Genomic DNA, 18159 nt, shown 5'->3' with positions numbered 1-18159 from the left:
GCCCCAGTGAAGGGGCAGAAAGGGAGTCACTAAGGTAGGGGGCATCATTGCCACAGGGGTAGCCATTACCTCTGGGGACCCCTCCGTGGGCCAAAGAATTCCCAAAAAGGAGGCCCACCCCTCCCCCAGAGCCTGCTGGAAGGCCGCCAGAGGGCTCCCCAACAACTGGTAAAATGCCAGAGGAGGGGGGGAAGAGGCCCTCAATTGGTCATTTAAGTGGCTCAACTGGGCTCCAGCTGGGTGAGCTATTTACCACGTTTCCTATTGCTGGCAAGATGGCATGGCAGCGAGAAGACAACTGGCGTACCACCCACTGCCTTCCCAAGTTATTTTGCCATCTCCCAGCCCATCCCTAAAGTGTTAGAAAAATTCAGTTCATTATCAGTAGCTGTCAGAATCTCAGTTGATGAAGTTATGATCCCAAGTAAACATCTATGGATTTTGATCCAGGAAATCCATGCAATTCTGGTATAAATCCTAATTTTTTCTCACTTATTCATACACCAGACTCACTGCATTGTTTACTGAAAGAGAATGAAGCCCGCCGAAATGTGAGTGACTTCTCTACCAATCGATTAACACACTGGCCTCTGTCGTAGACACTCAAAGATGCTGTAACTCTGATTGAAATGATTTATGACTTCCTCCGTAACAGAGAACCATTCAAAATGGCGTCTCTATAAAACATCCTATATTATTTGTTCTACTTATGACCAAAGAGGAAGTTAGACTTGAGGGCAGAGGCAAAAGCCAAGCATAAGGAAGATATCTATGTATTTGTAGAAACTAAGCATTCATTAGCAAGTTTCCCTCTTTTCTCTATGGTCTGTTTCTCTATTTGAAGACCTAATGCATCACGTGAATAATCTATTCGGAATCTATGCATGGCACCATTGATATTTGTTTAAATTTGACCTTCAGAAGAAATCTTTCTTTGTGAAGTTAAGGAAAGAGTTAACACCACACTTTAGGCATTCACAAAGAGAGAGTTTAGTGAAAAGTGAATTTTTTCTCATATTACTTGGTCCAATGCTTATGCCTTGTGTCTGTGCCATTCACCATCATAGGTCTGCAATGGTACTGTCTTGAAACTGAACATACAAACATAAGCTTGCTTTGAAAACTAAAAGCAAACTTGACACTTGAAGGCCTCTGGCTTGTACCTCACCACAAAACCTCATTACTCTTGGCACAAATCCAGTCAAGTGCTCTAAATCCACTTTCACTCAAGATGGATAAAACAGAATGAGGATCCTTATTCCAATTAATGTTATTCACCAGACACCAAACACGATCGTCCCTGGATTTACATATTCAAAGACACAACAGAACTCTGTTAGAATAAGTGCACAGCTCAAGTACAATCCCCAGAGCAGCCACAATATTTACATAGGATCTAAATAGTTAAACTTTCACTTCAAAGGGAAATAACACATCTGGATATGAATCACACCTGGTAATCCAATATTTTCACTTTCTCTTCAGATTTTGATGTGTAAATCTGGAGTTGATGCATTATTGGGGAAAATCAGGAAGGATGGAAGCTCTGTGCAAACACTACTGTAAAAAACACCAAGTATGGAAAAGGGTTAGTTTCTATGGCCTACTTGTATAATTGTTGGTTGAGGTGTCCTACCTATTGAATTGTAATGCCAGCAAAGGATTCTGATGAAATCATGACCCACAACAATTATGGGGTATGTGGAACATTCCTTGTTCCAGTCCGACTCCTGTCCCCTCCCACAACTCTTTCTCTGGTACATCGATTGACTGCATCATGCTCTCGCCTGGACCTGGAAAAATTTATTAATTTTGCTTCCAATTTCCACCCCTCCATCATTTTCACATGGTCCATCTCTGACACTTCCCTTCCCTTCCTTGACCTCTCAATTTCTGGTGATAGACTGTCCACCAATATTCATTATAAGCCTACCGACTCCCACAGCTACCTACAGTTCCTCACACTCCGTTTCCTGTAAAGACTCCATCCCATTCTCTCAGTTCCTTCGCCTCCGTCACATCTGTTCTGATGATGCCACTTTCAAAAACAGTTCCTCTGACATGTCTTCCTTCTTCCTTAACTGAGGTTTTCCACCCACGGTGGTTGACAGGGCCCTCAACCGTGTCCAGCCCATCTCCCGCGCATCTGCCCTCACACCTTCCTCTCCCTCCCAGAACCATGATAGGGTCCCCCTTGTCCTCACTTATCACCCCACCAGCCTCCGCATTCAAAGGATCATCCTCCCTCATTTCCGCCAACTCCAGCATGATGCCACCACCAAACACATCTTCCCTTCACCCCCCTGGCAGCATTCCGCAGGGATCGTTCCCTCCGGGACACCCTGGTCCACTCCTTCATCACCCCCTACACCTCAACCCCCTCCCAAAGCACCTTCCCATGCAACCGCAGAAGGTGCAACATCTGCCCCTTTACTTCCCCTCTCCTCACCGTCCAAGGGCCCAAACACTCCTTTCAAGTGAAGCAGCATTTCACTTGCACTTCCCTCAATTTAGTCTACTGCATTCGCTGCTCCCAATGCGGTTTCCTCTACATTGGAGAGACCAAATGCAGACTGGGTGACCGCTTTGCAGAACACTTTCGGTCTGTCCGCAAGCATGACCCAGACCTCCCTGTCGCCTGCCATTTCAACACTCCACACTGCTCTCATGCCCACATGTCCGTCCTTGGCCTGCTGCATTGTTCCAGTGAAGCTCAATGCAAACTGGAGGAACAGCACCTCATCTTCCGACTAGGCACTTTACAGCCTTCTGGACTGAATATTGAGTTCAACAATTTTAGATCATGATCTCTCTCCTCCATCCCCACCCCCTTTCCGATCCCCCTTTTTTCCAATAATTTATATAGATTTTTCTTTGCCCACCTATTTCCATTATTTTTAAATGTATTTCCATCCATTGTTTTATCTCTACCTTTTAGCCTATTTCGATCCCTTCACCCCACCCCACCCCCACTAGGGCTATCTGTACCTTGCTCGTCCTTTCTACCCTTAATGTCACCTATTAGCACATTCCTTAGATAATATCACCACCTTCAACACCTCTTTGTCCTTTTGTCTATGACATCTTTTGGCCATCTCCACCTATCACTGGCCCTCTATTCTGCTCTACCTGTCCCACCCCCCCTTAAACCAGCTTATATTTCACCACTTTTCTATTTTTCCTTAGTTCTGTTGAAGAGTCATACGGACTCGAAACGTTAACTGTGTTCCTCTCCGCAGATGCTGTCAGACCTGCTGAGTTTTTCCAGGTATTTTTATTTTTGTTTTGGATTTCCAGTATCCACAGTTTTTTGCTTTTATCTTAAGGTTAGGCACTTCATGTTTTTTCATCAGAATCATTAGATTGCATTAAAAGCCATAATACATTGCATGCTATATATAATGGGGCAAAAAAAAATCACCACTTTTCACCAAAAATTGTTTAGCAAACCTTTTTTATTTGCCAAATGTTCACTGGGGTGACCCAATTTACTCTCTTCAAAAGGAAAGGTAAACAACACTGAAATAAAGGTGTTCTGGCTCTTCTATTTCTTTGAAGCTGAAAACAATGCCTTTTAAATCCTTTTTCTTTTCTAAGTTATTTATTGTGAAATTACATCAGTACAGTCACCATTCCCTGCTAAGCAGGGGAGGGGCATTGGGAGTCTGCCATCCCTCTCGTCCTCTAGTATCTCGATACTTGTCAAGTGCAGCTCACTGCAGGCAATGCGGGATCACAGCATCGCTCCTGTGATTTAGCATCTCATCTAGTGGAGCATGGGCTCAGGTCTTCTGGCGCTCAAGCCCAGAACTTTGCAACACAGAGGTGAGAGTGGCCTGAACTGAGCCAGCCGAAATGCAGGTCTTCTGGCAAGTGCTGTGCATTGGACAACTGAACAGCAGCATTTCTACACCAGATTCAACAAGAACTATCTGACGACAGCTGTTTAAACTGGAAACAAACCTAAGGATTTGTGCCAAAATGCTCAAGGAGGTAAAATTACACTTGGACACGAATGCAAAGCAAACGGTATCATAACTGCCACCATTATACTTCGACTTAAATGGAATTAAATATCGGGCATGTGATCTACACCATCCGTTTTACACCCGGCACAAGCTGTGTGCTGCCAAACCCTATGTGTCTTTACTGATGTCTCCTTTCTGAAAGTCATTGTTCCAGGTTTACAATATCCAGTATGCCCACAGAATTAATATTGTAAGCACTTGCTTTCCTATATTAGCAACCCAACTTTCACATACATTAGTTTTGCAGCTTAAACTTTCCTTGGTTTTTCTTGGAACTGTTTCAAGTATAGTCAGATCAGGTATGACATGGGTTAAGTATAGAGAAGAGTTGCCTTTAAAACTGCATCATATTGCATTCACAGGCCAGGTGGATTAGAGAGAAGAGATAACTTTCCTTCTAATCTGCCTTGGTAATACACCTTTAATGGGGCAGTGTCGTCCTGGTAAAAATCACTTTCCTGTCATTTTACAAATGTTTTTAAATAGAGATAAGCAATGATACATTTGTGTAAAGTCTGATCAAATAAATCATTAGCAAACTGTCTGTGACATGGCCTATTTGTCAGTTCTTGAATATATTCTTTTATGTACAAGTTGGCGATGGAGACAGATTTCAGGAACTCACTCCACAAAGCCACATCTACAGCCCAACAAGCACATTCTGGTTGATAGATAATATAGCAAAATTGACTGGACATTTTGACACAAGCAATTTACATGTGATAAATTGTGACAAAAGAAAATGAGGTTTGTGCTCAGGAAGTACACATTCCCCAACGAGTTTTTTTAAACCGCTTTTGGATATTTTGTGAAAATCACGACCATACTTCACACACGGGGAACGATGCAAACTCTGCTGGTGGCTAGTAGGGCAAGTTTTACCACCAGCTATCTTATATTTCTCCAGGATATGATTCTATATCTTCCCTTTCTCCAGGATATGATTCTATATCTTCCCTAACCAGGATAGTGCAACATGCTCCTTCAACTCTACCTCAGAATTCCATTCTCTATTAAAATTTCCATTGCCAAAATTTGTAACCCTGGTAGCCTCTCTAAAATAGATGATCACTTTATGGGCGAATTTCACCAATACACATGAGCCTGAACATATCAGAAGCTCAAAGTGTGTCCACACATGATTTTACATCTAGATAGTTTCCATTACCAGCAAATAGCATACATTTAATAAAAAAAACACTCAAAAGAATTTTATTATTTTTGCAGACACTGTCTTACTTACGCGGTGTTTTGTTGGCATGCCATGGAGCGGAATTTGTCACAAAGCCAGGTTTTGCAGCAGAGACAATCAGCCATGTTCCCAGGCGGTATTGTAACGTAATCAGCGCCACTCCATCCTTATCGGTGGTTCCTGCTGCCAACCAGGACTGGTTTGTGTAAACGTTAACCGCAGCCTCCACCAGCGGTGAGAGGTCACCGTTATCAAAGACTTGCACTTTTATAGACACCTCTGAAAAGAGGAGAAAAAGGGCATGTTAATATTCTCCTACATTTAGAGTATAGTTTACATTCAACGTACGTGAACATCTATAGAGCATTTCAAGCTAGAAGTCCACATTGAAGTACCTGGGAGCTCTGTTACCCTCTGCAGTCACAGTGCATGATACTCTTGTACTAATTATTGACAGAAGCAGAGCACAGGTATAATAAATGTAATAACTGAAATTAGCACAGAACATCAGATCTTAAAATAGTGCTCCAGCTGTCTCAACGAATCAGGGCACATCACAGGGTTTTATGAATAATTGTTATCTGCTTTAGGCTCCATAACTTTGCTCTGCATAACATTGCAATGGAAGAACAGAAGTGAAGAATCATCTCCTGAACCAGAAAGACTGATGCAGCAGACACTAATTCACCCTGGCTTCTAGTGTGCACCAGAGCTATTGCATCTCAACACACCCCCATCTACATAGCAGACACTCCCAAGCCAGTTTTGCCTGTGTGGTATAAAGGGTCAATGTTAAATATGTAAATACATAGGCCAGGATTTTCCCCTCGGCGATTTGGGGGCGGGGCCCGGTCGCCAAGGGGAAAATGACGCGGGATGAATCCCCGACGTCATCCCGGGCCATTTAAATTTTTAGGAAGGCGGACGGACAGCAAAATCAGCTGTCCGCCCGCCGACCTGTCAATGGCCAATTAAGGCCATTGACAGGCTAGTTAAAGTACTTAAAGACCTGCCCGGCCAACCTTAAGGCTGGCGGGCAGGCCAGGAGCCCCAGCCGTCTCTAGATTATTCATGAAACTTCATCCACTGGCGGGATGAAGTTTCGTGTCCGTTTTGTACAAAAATAATAAAGTTTGTGTGTTCTTTATTAACATGTCCCATCTCGTGTGACATTGTCACATGAGGGGGACATGTTAATAATTTTTTAATGTTTCTATTTTTAAAGTTTTTACCACTGTCAGTAATCTCCCTGAGACAGGACTTTGCCTCAGGGAGAAGTGCACTTTTTCGTGCGCATGCGCAAAAGAGCGCACTTTGACAGATGGGGAATCCCCCCCCCCGCACAGGAAGCACATAGCGCGTCCTGTCGGGGATGCCGCTGGGCGGGCCTTAATTGACCTGCCCACTTAAAATGGCGGCAGGCCCCGTTTCAGTGGTGGGGATCGGCTGCCCGCCCGCCGCCAAGCCGGTGGGGCCCGCCCGCCATCCAATGGCAAGATTCTGACAATAGTCTACATCATCAGTAATGTAGGATCACATGACAACAGAGCATGGAGCGAGATAGTTCTATGTAGAGCCTTGTGATGAGTCAATATTGTACATAGTTAATGTTATGTTAAATAAAAGGTAGAGTATCTGTAAATGCGGGTTACGAGCAATTTCCTCTAAGACCCCCAATGATGATAACAGAGCCTGCAATGTCATGCTCAGAGTCTTAAATACCATCTACTCCCATCTAATGGGGTTCCTTTTAGTTTAATCAATGAAAAGTACTCATCACAGCCTCAAGTCATTTGTGTGTCACATGAAGATTGCCAGATTACTTTGGCACAGTGCTGCCCCGTTGCCCTTGTGCTTTGTTTCATACCTGTGGCATCTTAACCTATTATTCATTAAGCATCTGTTATATATAATATATTCATTTAAGCAATTCCTTTGGGGAAGGAGTAAATTAATGGATTGCTGCAGAGTTTTACTGACAGCCATCTGGGGTTCTAGGAGGCTTGGACCTTCTTGGGGTGTACATTGCAAGGCTCATGCATCTGAAGTAATCAGTCTGGTTGGGAACAGGTCTAACCTGCATTTTACTCCTTATCCGGTGATTTAGGAATGGCAGAATGAGGTTGTTGTCAGTCCCAGAAATTGCCTCCCTCCTCTCCCTGTAGCCTTCTGCTCGTGTTTCTAGCATTTGGACCGTGAACCGGGCTTTCCTGCAACTTTCTATTCTTCAGGAGTTTTGCCCAATTAACAGCTGCCCTGGCCTCCCATCAGCTGCTTCAAATGGCTCCTTGTTGCAGTTTGCAGCTGACTGTCAGGAGTCTTGATTCTGCCACATATTGAATGGCCTGGTATTAAATTGCATTTTAATAGAGAGAAGCTCCAAGAAACTGTAAAATGGGGGATGTCCAGGAAGCATTCAAATGACTTTCAAAAATTTAAACTAAGCTCATCTGTGATAGCACACAAAGAGTAAACTCCAAACTATGTTTTTCCTCTGCAACTGAGTACTTCAAGATTCATATGGTGCAGGAGGTCGTCATCGGGCCCATCCTGCACACGCCAGCTCTTTGAAGGAGCTATAAATCCCACACCCTTGCCCTTTCCCAATGACAGCCCTGCTATGCTATGTAGGCTGATATGTAAGAAAGAAATGATTATTTTGCACATCTTTTTGGTTGATCTCATTCTGTAGCTCGTATTTAAGAATGTAATGAGTATACAGAATATCACCAGGGGAAAGAGTTACAGACCCAATGGTTCAGAAGGCAAATTCACATCAGAGGGAAACATTCATTAACTCAGTGTTCTTGTCATTTAATCTGCACTTGTTTAATGAAACCCCTCTGCATGGTCCTAGCTCAGAAAACTCCAGTAAAACAACTCCCTGATGAGGTAATCAGCGACTCATCATCTCAACAAAAATATACAAAGACGGAGGGCAGCTTCATAAAGTGTTATTAATTCAGCAGAAGACTGAAATTCGTGAAAAGCTACTTAACATCTGCTACCATCACCCCAAAAACTCCTTGTGCAAGGAGTTATTTGGAGGAGCAATTCCTACTTTTTGCAGGCAAACATGGCAGTCAATCACCTCAGTGACAACTTACATTTATACAGCACTTTTCATAGAGTAAAATGCACCAAGGTGCTTCACAAAAATGTAACCAAACAACAGTTGATAGTCCAAAGAAGTAGAATAGCTCATTTTCATTGTGATCACTGAAGGTTATGTTTACCTGATCGCATTGGATGCTTTTACACAAATAAAACAAAAACAAATGTCGGCCAAACAATTTTTTCTGGCATGTTCCTTGAGACAACAAACTGGGAAGAAGGGGAATAAGGATACTGGCACCCCTCATAACTCTTTAAAACTATCTGTAAATTGATAGTGATGGATATCCCTCCTCTTTACTCATTTAGATGCTTCCTTACTGAGTGACAATCAGCTGCTGATCTGTATTGGAGGAAACAGGCTTTGAACTTATACACTCATGAGGCTGCTTACACTTATACAGGCCATGTTGTGAATTGAGCTGTTAATGAAGTAATGCTAAGTGGCAATTCTCTAAAGCCATGTAAACTGATTTATTAAAAAAAAATGAACTTGCAATTATATGGCACTTCACACAACCTCAGGACGTCTCAAAATGTTTCAGTCATCAAAGTGATTTTGAAGGGCAGTCACTATTGCAATATGGGGAGACAAAGCCACCAATCTGACATAACAATGCCCTACATATACAGTAGCTCTGAGATAAATGTGCTGTCAAAGGATGCTTGGTGAGTTGCTGCAGTGCATCTTGTAGATGGTACACACAACTGCCAAGTTCTGCAGGGGCTGTAAGGTGTAAATGTTTAAGGTGGTGGACGGGGTGCCAATCAAGTGGGCTGCTTTGTCCTGGACTGTGTTGAGCTTTGTAAGTGTTGTTGGAGCTGCACTCCTCCAGGCAAGTAGACAGTATTCTATCGCACTCTTGACTTGTACCTTGTAGATGGTGAATGATGAGCCTTTGTATCCTGTCAGTCGGATGAAGGGGTTTCTTAAAAATATGCATCGCTGGACTTAGTGGTTTTATAGAATTGAGATGTTCCTCTTTTGATACTCAGTATGCTAGATTTCAGCACACTGCTGTTTAGAGCCTGATTAACTTAAAGTAGCAGGCAATTCGGGAAACAATCTTGCGATAATGCATCAGTGTTGGGATAATCAACAAGATTTAGAGTTATATTTTTGAATGACGAATGATTAGTATAATTTTAGATATATTTATACATAGTTGTAAAGACTGTTCATTACAAATGATTTAAAACCTAATCATACATTAAACTAGAAATTAGATGCAATTTTATTTTTCTACTTTTGTCAAATCAGACACAAACTAACACAGGGTATGACCTGAACTAAGCCTAAAACTCCAGTCCTGGCGCCCACCAATGTAAGTGGATGTAAGAAAGAGGAAGCTCTCCTTTGGTGATTCTATTATTACTGTGGGTAATTTATACTGGCTGCAGCTCCTTACTGAATGAATGGAGGAAAATCTCTTACCTTTTTGATACTGCCGAGGATACTTTCAGTGCACTCCCTATTGGCCTAGCTCCCCTGCACAGATTGTCCTGTCCCAGCCAGGTCTGAACCACAACAACCTCCCCTAAACTTACCTGTAATCACTGTGCTGATTAGCTTTGCATTGTTATCCAAAGCACCAAATAAGGCAAACAAGTAGATTGGCCAAATATAACCCAGAAGTGCGTATTAGCCAAGGATTATTGGCCAGGAGGGCGACAGATCAGGACAACAGATGAAATGAAGATTTCTATTGGCAATTTTTGGCGGAATCCTCAAAACCTTCTCATGTACGTACAGCTGAGAAACTCTGGTTTGAAGGATAAATGTTGCCCAATGTTAATGTTATGTTAATTTTACTGCTAAGGTTTAAGGATAAACAGGTAGAGGGTATTGATTAAAAGCAAAAAAACTGCGGATGCTGGAAATCCAAAACAAAAATAAAAATACCTGGAAAAACTCAGCAGGTCTGACAGCATCTGCGGAGAGGAACACAGTTAACGTTTCGAGTCCGTATGACTCTTCAACAGAACTAAGTAAAAGTAGAAAAGAGGTGAAATATAAGCTGGTTTAAGGGGAGGTGGGACAGGTAGAGCTGGATAGAGGGCCAGTGATAGGTGGAGATGGACAAAAGATGTCATAGACAAAAGGACAAAAAGGTGTTGAAGGTGGTGATATTATCTAAGGAATGTGCTAATTAAGAGTAGAAAGCAGGACAAGCAAGGTACAGATAGCCCTAGTGGGGGTGGGGTGGGGTGAAGGAATCGAAATAGGCTAAAAGGTAGAGATAAAACAATGGATGGAAATACATTTAAAAATAATTTATATAGATTTTTCTTTTCCCACCTATTTCCATTATTTTTAAATGTATTTCCATCCATTGTTTTATCTCTACCTTTTAGCCTATTTCGATTCCTTCACCCCACCCCACCCCCACTAGGGCTATCTGTACCTTGCTCGTCCTGCTTTCTACCCTTAATGTCACCTATTAGCACATTCCTTAGATAATATCACCACCTTCAACACCTCTTTGACCTTTTGTCTATGACATCTTTTGGTTATCTCCACCTATCACTGGCCCTCTATCCAGCTCTACCCTCCCCCCCACCCCCCCTAAACCAGCTTATATTTCACCTCTTTTCTATTTTTACTTAGTTCTGTTGAAGAGTCATACGGACTCGAAACGTTAACTGTGTTCCTCTCCACAGATGCTGCCAGACCTGCTGTGTTTTTCCAGGTATTTTTATTTTTTTAGAGGGTATTGATTGATTAAATATCTTGAGCACATTTAAAAAGGGACTGCCCTGAATGCTATCCTACAGATGCTGACTGCTGGGCATAAAACAACTGATGGCCCCAAAGTTATGGTACCAGTTGGTCACTTTAATCCTCACCCAGATGTCACTAAGATACAGAAGAGGCTCGTCAACCTCTTCCAGGACAAAAGGACGCCCTGGGTCACTGCTGAGGTACTGAGTCTCCCGCTTAGGGAGGGCAGTCAGGCGCAGATGTGCCTTTGCATCTAGGTGGCAGCTTTCCGCCTTCAGACCCTGCAGAGAAACCTTTACGTTGAACCCCACCCCCCTCCCAGATGGTGTGCACTGGCAACGTATTTTTTCCGCCAGGTACACAGCTTCAATTATGACCTGCAGCAGCTGTTCGTAGACCCGAGTGGTCTCCGTAACTATTTGAAAGTTGCCTGTTTTACCAGGAATTGATCAAGGTTTGGAACATGGTTGCTTCCCATCAGAGTTCTCTTCCATCAGGAGTAGCAGCTATCGCCCGAGAGCCATTGCTCAGGAATCTGCACCTCCAGTAATACAGGTTCATGTGGCAGATGGAAAGGAGGGCTCAGGATGCTGGGGTGGCCAGGGTCAGGGATGTGCTGGATGGTGCAAAGGGCTGGATGTCACCAATAGAACTTGTGCATGTGTAGATGTCCAGCTCATGGCCAAAGCCATCCAGAGCCTTAAAAATGTAGTGCTCAGCTTCATCTGCACTTGTGGTGTTGAGGATGACCTGATCCACTTTCCTGTACAGGCTGCTGCTGCACACCCTTCACTTCCTCACCCTTGTCAACCATTCAGACATCCTGTGGTGTTCTGTTCTGCTGTCCTGTCTGGAGATGGTGGGGGCCTCAGCGGAGGGTTCTCTATGTGGGAGACCTCTCCTTTACCACTGGGGATTTGGCATGGAGGGTGTTGTACGCAGCAGTCCCATACAATCTTAGGTTAAGTCACTTCAGGGAGTCCCAGCCTGCCTGTAATTTCTGCAGCTTGAGGTGTCCGTGTTCCATATTTACATAGATTGTGCGAAGTTGCAGCCCCTCTATTATTTGCAGGGGCTGCTCCTCAATTTTTGGCTGCAGTTTAGCCCCATGCCCCTGATCTTTGGCCACCCCATACAGGGAGGAGGGTGCAAATTGGAGGACTTCCTCGTGGATCTTCTCCTGGACCTGGCCAAGGTGGACATTAACAAGTCCAAGCAGCAGGCCCTGGAAAAGGTCATTAGACCCGACTTCCTGCCTCTCTTCCACTGTTAGGCTCAGGCCTGGGTGCCTCTAGGGAGGGAGCACGCTATGCCCATTGATGCTTGAACCTTTCTGCAACTGGTGGCACCACAGGGGCTGCAGAGCATTATTCCCCCAACAATGACATTTTAGTTTGATTTGATAAGTTTCTGTTGAAGTTTTGCTTTTGTTATAGTGCCCCTTTTAAGGGTTGGTTCCTTAGTTTTCTTTAATGACTTAATTAGTTATTTAGTTTTATTTTGCGATGCTCAAAGAGTATAAAAAGGGTCTGCTCTGAATGCTAGTCTACAGGGGTCAAGTGCTGGTTATAAACCAACTGATGGCCCCAAAATTGTGGTACCGGTTGATCACCTTAATCCTCACCCAAAGTCTTTCACTAAGATACAGAAGAGGCTCATCAACTTCTGGGATAAAAAGGATGCACTGGGTCACTGCTGAGGTACTGAGTCCCCTGCTTAGGAAGGACTGTCAGGCGCTGGTGTGCCTTCGCACCCAGGTGGCAATTTTCCACCTTCAGGCCCGGCAGAGATCACATTACGTTGAGCCTCCACCCCGATGGTGTGCATTGGCAATATATTTTTTCCGCCAGGTGTACAGCCTCAATTACGACTTGCAGCTGTTTGAAGACCCAAGTGGTCTCCGTAACTCTTTGCAAAGCTGACTGTCTTTTACCAGCAACTCATCAAGGCTTGGAACACTATTGCCTCCCGCCAGAACTCTCTCCCGTCAGGAGTGGCAGCCATCGTCCCAAGAGCCATTGCTCAGAAATCTGCACCTCCAATACTGGTTCACTTGGCTGGCGGAATGAGACTGCTGGGAAAATAGCGCCTGGGTAGGCAGGAGGCAGAGATTTGTAATGCTGCATTCTGTGAATAAACCTACTAAGAAACGGATCGATGTCTTGTTTCACACTTCACCATCTTAGGTCCATGTCACAGGACACCTGGAGAACTCCACAATTCTTCAAACAGTGCCATGCTAAGGGTACAGTAGCAAAGTGGACATATTACCTGAATAGAAATTACAAGGTTTGGACTAATAATCCAGAGAATGAGAGTTCATTGTCACATTGCTGTGCGTGGGAGCTTGCTATGCGCACACTGCCCGCCACGTCATCCACAATAATTACAACATTTCAGAAGCGCTTAATTGGCTGTACTTTGCTTTGGGATTCCCCTTGTACAATACAAATGCAAGGTGTTATTTCTTCTTCATTTCCACCTTTACATGAATAACCTGAACCAGAGTGCCCATGTGGCCCACTCTCAGCCAAATCTCTGAGGAGAAACATCTTGAATCCTGCTACGTGAATGCTCAATTTTAATTAACACTATTCTGTGCCCACCCTTAACCCAATCCCCTCCCCAACGATATTCCCTCATTTTCTGAAGGAAGTCATGCGGACACATTCTCCAATGCTTAAGTGAACATCCTACCTGGTTGAGTACATGCTGCCCTTAAACTATTCAAAGGCGATGTCATAGCCAAGTTTAATATTGTCCTTTATTTTCATTTCATTATTCATTCTGGTGTGACTGTTAGCTGAATGCAAGCCAAACACTTGCTTCAAATTCAGTCTTCAAAGTGGGACAGTAATGGAAAACAGTGTGACAGCAAGCAGACAAAGGCATGGTTCTTCACCTTCTACATCCATACCTGGCAGGGGTCAATGAGCAGAGATCAGAAAGGCTCCATGTCTGTCAGCAATTGCTCAGGTCCTATTTACATCTGACGTGCTCGGTTTTTAATTAACCCAAAAGCCAAAGCCAACAATTTCAGATCAAGTTTGGAAAGAGCTTTGCAAAACAGGCCCAACCAATGCTCTATTCACTTTAGAGGTACAATCTATAGTGGAAAGGTGAAAAAAGAGCCAACAAAAAGTTGAAGTCGTTCATCTGAAAGAGAACTGCTGCCTTCTTTTAGATGCTGGCCGACCAGTTGTGCACATCTAGGATTTTCTGTTTTTATTTCTTTACTCATCCCTGATTGCGGGCTTACTATGGACCAAACAGTTGATTGGTGCTGAAGAGGCCAGAAATGACCTGAATCATAGCTCCTGATCTCAGTTATGCCATCAAGCAGACTAGGCCACGAGGAAATGAGAGAGTAAAAAGAACGGCGGGCAATCCATATTACGCCACTGTTGAACCTCATAGCAAACATTACTAGAATGATTCAGGTAGAGGACTGAAAGGGGAATGGTCCACAAATTCTAGCAGGGTCCAAGGGGTTCAATGGCCTACTCCTGTTACTATTTGTCTCATTAATGTTTGTGGAACCAGTGAATTGGCCTTCACGTTTCCTACATCATGACAGTACACTTCAAAATTACTTCATTGGCTGTAAAGCACTTTGGGGCTTTCTGAAGTCATGAAATGTACCAAAATAGATGCAAGTTCTCTCTTTCATTGAACTCAAGACTAATTATTCCAGACACCTCACCACATGGACTTTAATTCCAATTGGCAGTTAATTACACCAAACCTATAACAAGTGTCTGTGGAAATGAAACAATCTGGGGCTTCCAGCTGGGTCTTGAAAGCACCATAAAACGCAATTTGATCCCATGGGATACAAACAGGAAAACAAAATTAATTAAAGCAGCAGACCCACTATTGCCCATATATGGGCAGTTGTTAAATAAGCTACCTTCCAAAGAAATAAATTCTTGTACAATTCTTTCACAAAATTAAGTATATTTTGTTTCTAGTTGAAAAGCATAAGATAGAGACAAATGGAAACCTCAAAAGGTTAATGAAAGCCACATGTTCCCACCACAGAACTTGCTAAAACCACTTCCTGGGACTGAACAGATTGAAGACGTTATATACCAAAATTGCTATTTCAGATATTACCTCAAAAAGATCTTTTATAGCAACAGTGTATTTATTTTGAAAAGGAAGCACACAAAATAAATCTGAAATATTGACTACATATGCAGACATGTAAACATACTGACACACTTGAAATAATTGAGGAAATATCAGGTTAGTTTCAAAATGGTTCATAATTTGCAATATTATGAACAACAACTTGTATTTATGCAGCACCTTTGATGTAGCGATACATCCCAAGGTACTTCACAGGATCATAATCGGACAAAAATTAGCACTGCCCCAAAGATGGGGGCATTAGGGCTTATAGAAGTTGATTTTATGGGGCATCTGAAAGGAATGGGGGGAAAGCGGAGAAACAGAAAAGTTTAAGAGCAGATTCCTAAGTGACTGAAGGCGTGGCTGTTAATGGCAGAGAGCTGCAGTAATGCAGATTCTCAGAGGATTATAGGACTGGGGAGTTTGCAGAAATAGGGAGGGGCAAGATAGGATACAAACCGTGGAGGCTGAGCTCAAAGTTTCCGAACTGCAGAAAGGAGCAGGCTAGTAGAGCATTGGAACAATAAAGTCTAGAGGAAGCTGCAGCAGATGCATAGATTAAGGGGTGATAGACATGCAATTTGGAGGTGGTAGAAGTAGGCAGTCTTTTTGATAGTGAGGAGATCATAAGTTCTGCTCAGGCTCAAATGGGAATCAAGGTTGCAAATAGTCTGACTCAGTCTAAAATAGTGGTTCAAAAAGGACTTAAAATCCCACCTACCAAAGATTGAAATCTCTGTTGAATGATCTGAGAAGCGGCTATGTTGACATCTACAGCCCAATTCCCAATGATACTTCCATGACATAAATCTTTGTGCTAGGAGCACTAAATATTTCAAATTTACACTAGGTCAAAAACGCAGAAAATCCATCCCAACTTACAACTGGGTTTGTTTCCAACAATGTCATGTAGCCTAGAAACTTCACGGGGTGGATGGCGTGTGGTTGGGATGATTCAAGAGTTTTCATAGCATCATACAGCACAGGAGGAGGCCATTTGATCCATTGTGCCAGTGCTGAATCTTTGTAAGAGCTTCCCAATTAGTCCAACTTCCATGTTTTAACGTATACCTAGCACACCGCTGAAACAGACTGAGAACCTTACAGTACACTGATACAGCTGAATAATCAGAAGTGCTCCTACAAGTCCGTTACATTTTGTAATTATGGATTTTCTTTGCCCCAAAGTGGCAGTAGGATTCATCAACAGATCTTTCATCATGTTTGACTAATGTCTTACGGCTGAATCATTTAAGCAATCAGAATTAGTCGCTTTGTACACAGCTCCCACATCGTGCCTTAGGCCATTCATGAGCTCAGAAATTATCCTCAAGCTCAAATTGAAACATTTTACCTCGGCAGTAACGATCTGAAGGTTAATCCATTCTTCCAGGGTGACCGATTCCTACAGAAGTGGGACCTAAACACCAACTTGGAAAATCTAAGATCTTCAAAACTCTGGCAACTCAATAAAGCTCTGAATATAGGTTGATGGCTCAGTGTGCACTAGGACGTGGACACTTAAACTACAGGCACACCAAAGAAGAAAACAATGGCTTGCATTCATGTTATGCCTTTCACAACTTCAGGGTGTCCCAAAACGATTTACAGTACTTCTGAAGTGTGGTCACTATTGTAAAGTAGGGAACGCTGAAGACAATTTGTGACCAGCAAGATCCCACAAATAACAATGAAATAAATACTGCACTGATGTACCAGCCTAGATATGTGCACCGGTTAGTGGGAGTTGAACACAAGCTTTTGATTCAGAAACAAGAGCACTTTCTTCTATCCATCATTCTCTCACCTGGTTAGTGGAAGATGGTGGAAAAATTATAGGGACTTTTACCCCATTTCTTGCAGAGTAGTTGCAGCCTATTATGAATATGTATTGTTGGTGGCAGCCTTTCATCTCATAAGATGATGGTTTGCGCCTTGGTGGTCAACTCTGTGTAAAGCATCAGCTGGTGTGGTTCAGGAGCCCCACTCTGGCATAGCAGTCTCTGCCGCATTTGCTGCAGAGGAAGACAATGGGCTGAGAAGGTGCACAATTCACTGGTCTCCATTTTCTCTGGGCCCCTCTTTTCAGCCAGCTCACCTAGTTCTCCGAATGCCTTCCAAACAGGCAGCCTCCAGAGGTCATGGCCATCAGCGGCTGTCTCTCAGTTGTCAATGTCCCCCATCTTCATATCTCGTTTGCAAGTATCCTTGTTGCAGAGGTATGGACGCCCAGGAGGTCATGACCCAGTAGCCAGTTCACTTTACAGAAGGTCTTTGGGTATACAGCCGCCATCCATCTGATGAATGTGACCAAGACAGCACAGGCGTCATTGGCTAAGCATATACTGATGGAATTAACACATCCAGGACTTCAGAGTTGGTGACCTTGCCCTGCCAAGGAGGCGTTTGGGACACCAAAGGTGGATATTGTTCAGTCTTATCTCCTGCCTAGCAAATGTTGCCCAGGTTTCACCACTGTAGAGGAATACACTGAGGACACAAGCTTGGTAGACTCGCAGTTTGGAGTTCTCAGTCAAGTTGCTGTTGTTCCACACACTGTTCCCCTCACTCTTACTCAGATTTGCAGCTTTTGTGATGCATGAGTTGATTTCAACATCAAAAGACAGATCACTGGTGATTGTGGAGCCTAAATATGTGAAGCTACCAACAACCTCCAGCGTCACATTGTCAATTCTGTTAGATGGCGGTTTGGCAACATTGTGCACTATGACATTTATCTTCCTGATGCCGATGGTCAAACCAAATTCTTTACATGCATTTGTCGCAGGTGTTCCTCGATATGGAAGTCTGGTGTGACATCATCAGTGTACAGCAACTGTCTGTCAGTTCTGGTACGCAAGTCGGCACCCTCAGTAGTTGACCTGAAGGTATGACAGAAGAGAAGAATATGCCAAAGGGTGTCAGTGCCAGAAAACAACTCTATATGACCACACTATGGACCTCAAAGT

At 43.3% G+C, this 18159-nt stretch overlaps 1 protein-coding gene across 1 annotated transcript in view; it reads right to left on the bottom strand.

Annotated features, from left to right (window-relative positions):
* Positions 1 to 18159, bottom strand: part of fam171a2a (family with sequence similarity 171 member A2a) — a 274581-nt gene that overhangs the window by 156746 nt on the left and 99676 nt on the right. Inside the window, exon 2 of the mRNA XM_078529773.1 lies at positions 5272 to 5499. Coding sequence (XP_078385899.1) covers positions 5272 to 5499 — 228 coding nt within the window. The remainder of the gene's footprint in view (positions 1 to 5271; positions 5500 to 18159) is intronic.

Source organism: Cetorhinus maximus, chromosome 25 (genome assembly GCF_964194155.1).
Source record: "Cetorhinus maximus chromosome 25, sCetMax3.hap1.1, whole genome shotgun sequence".
Lineage (NCBI taxonomy): Eukaryota > Metazoa > Chordata > Chondrichthyes > Lamniformes > Cetorhinidae > Cetorhinus > Cetorhinus maximus.
Note: the sequence above shows the minus strand (reverse complement) of the source record. Positions and strands in the feature narration are given on the sequence as shown.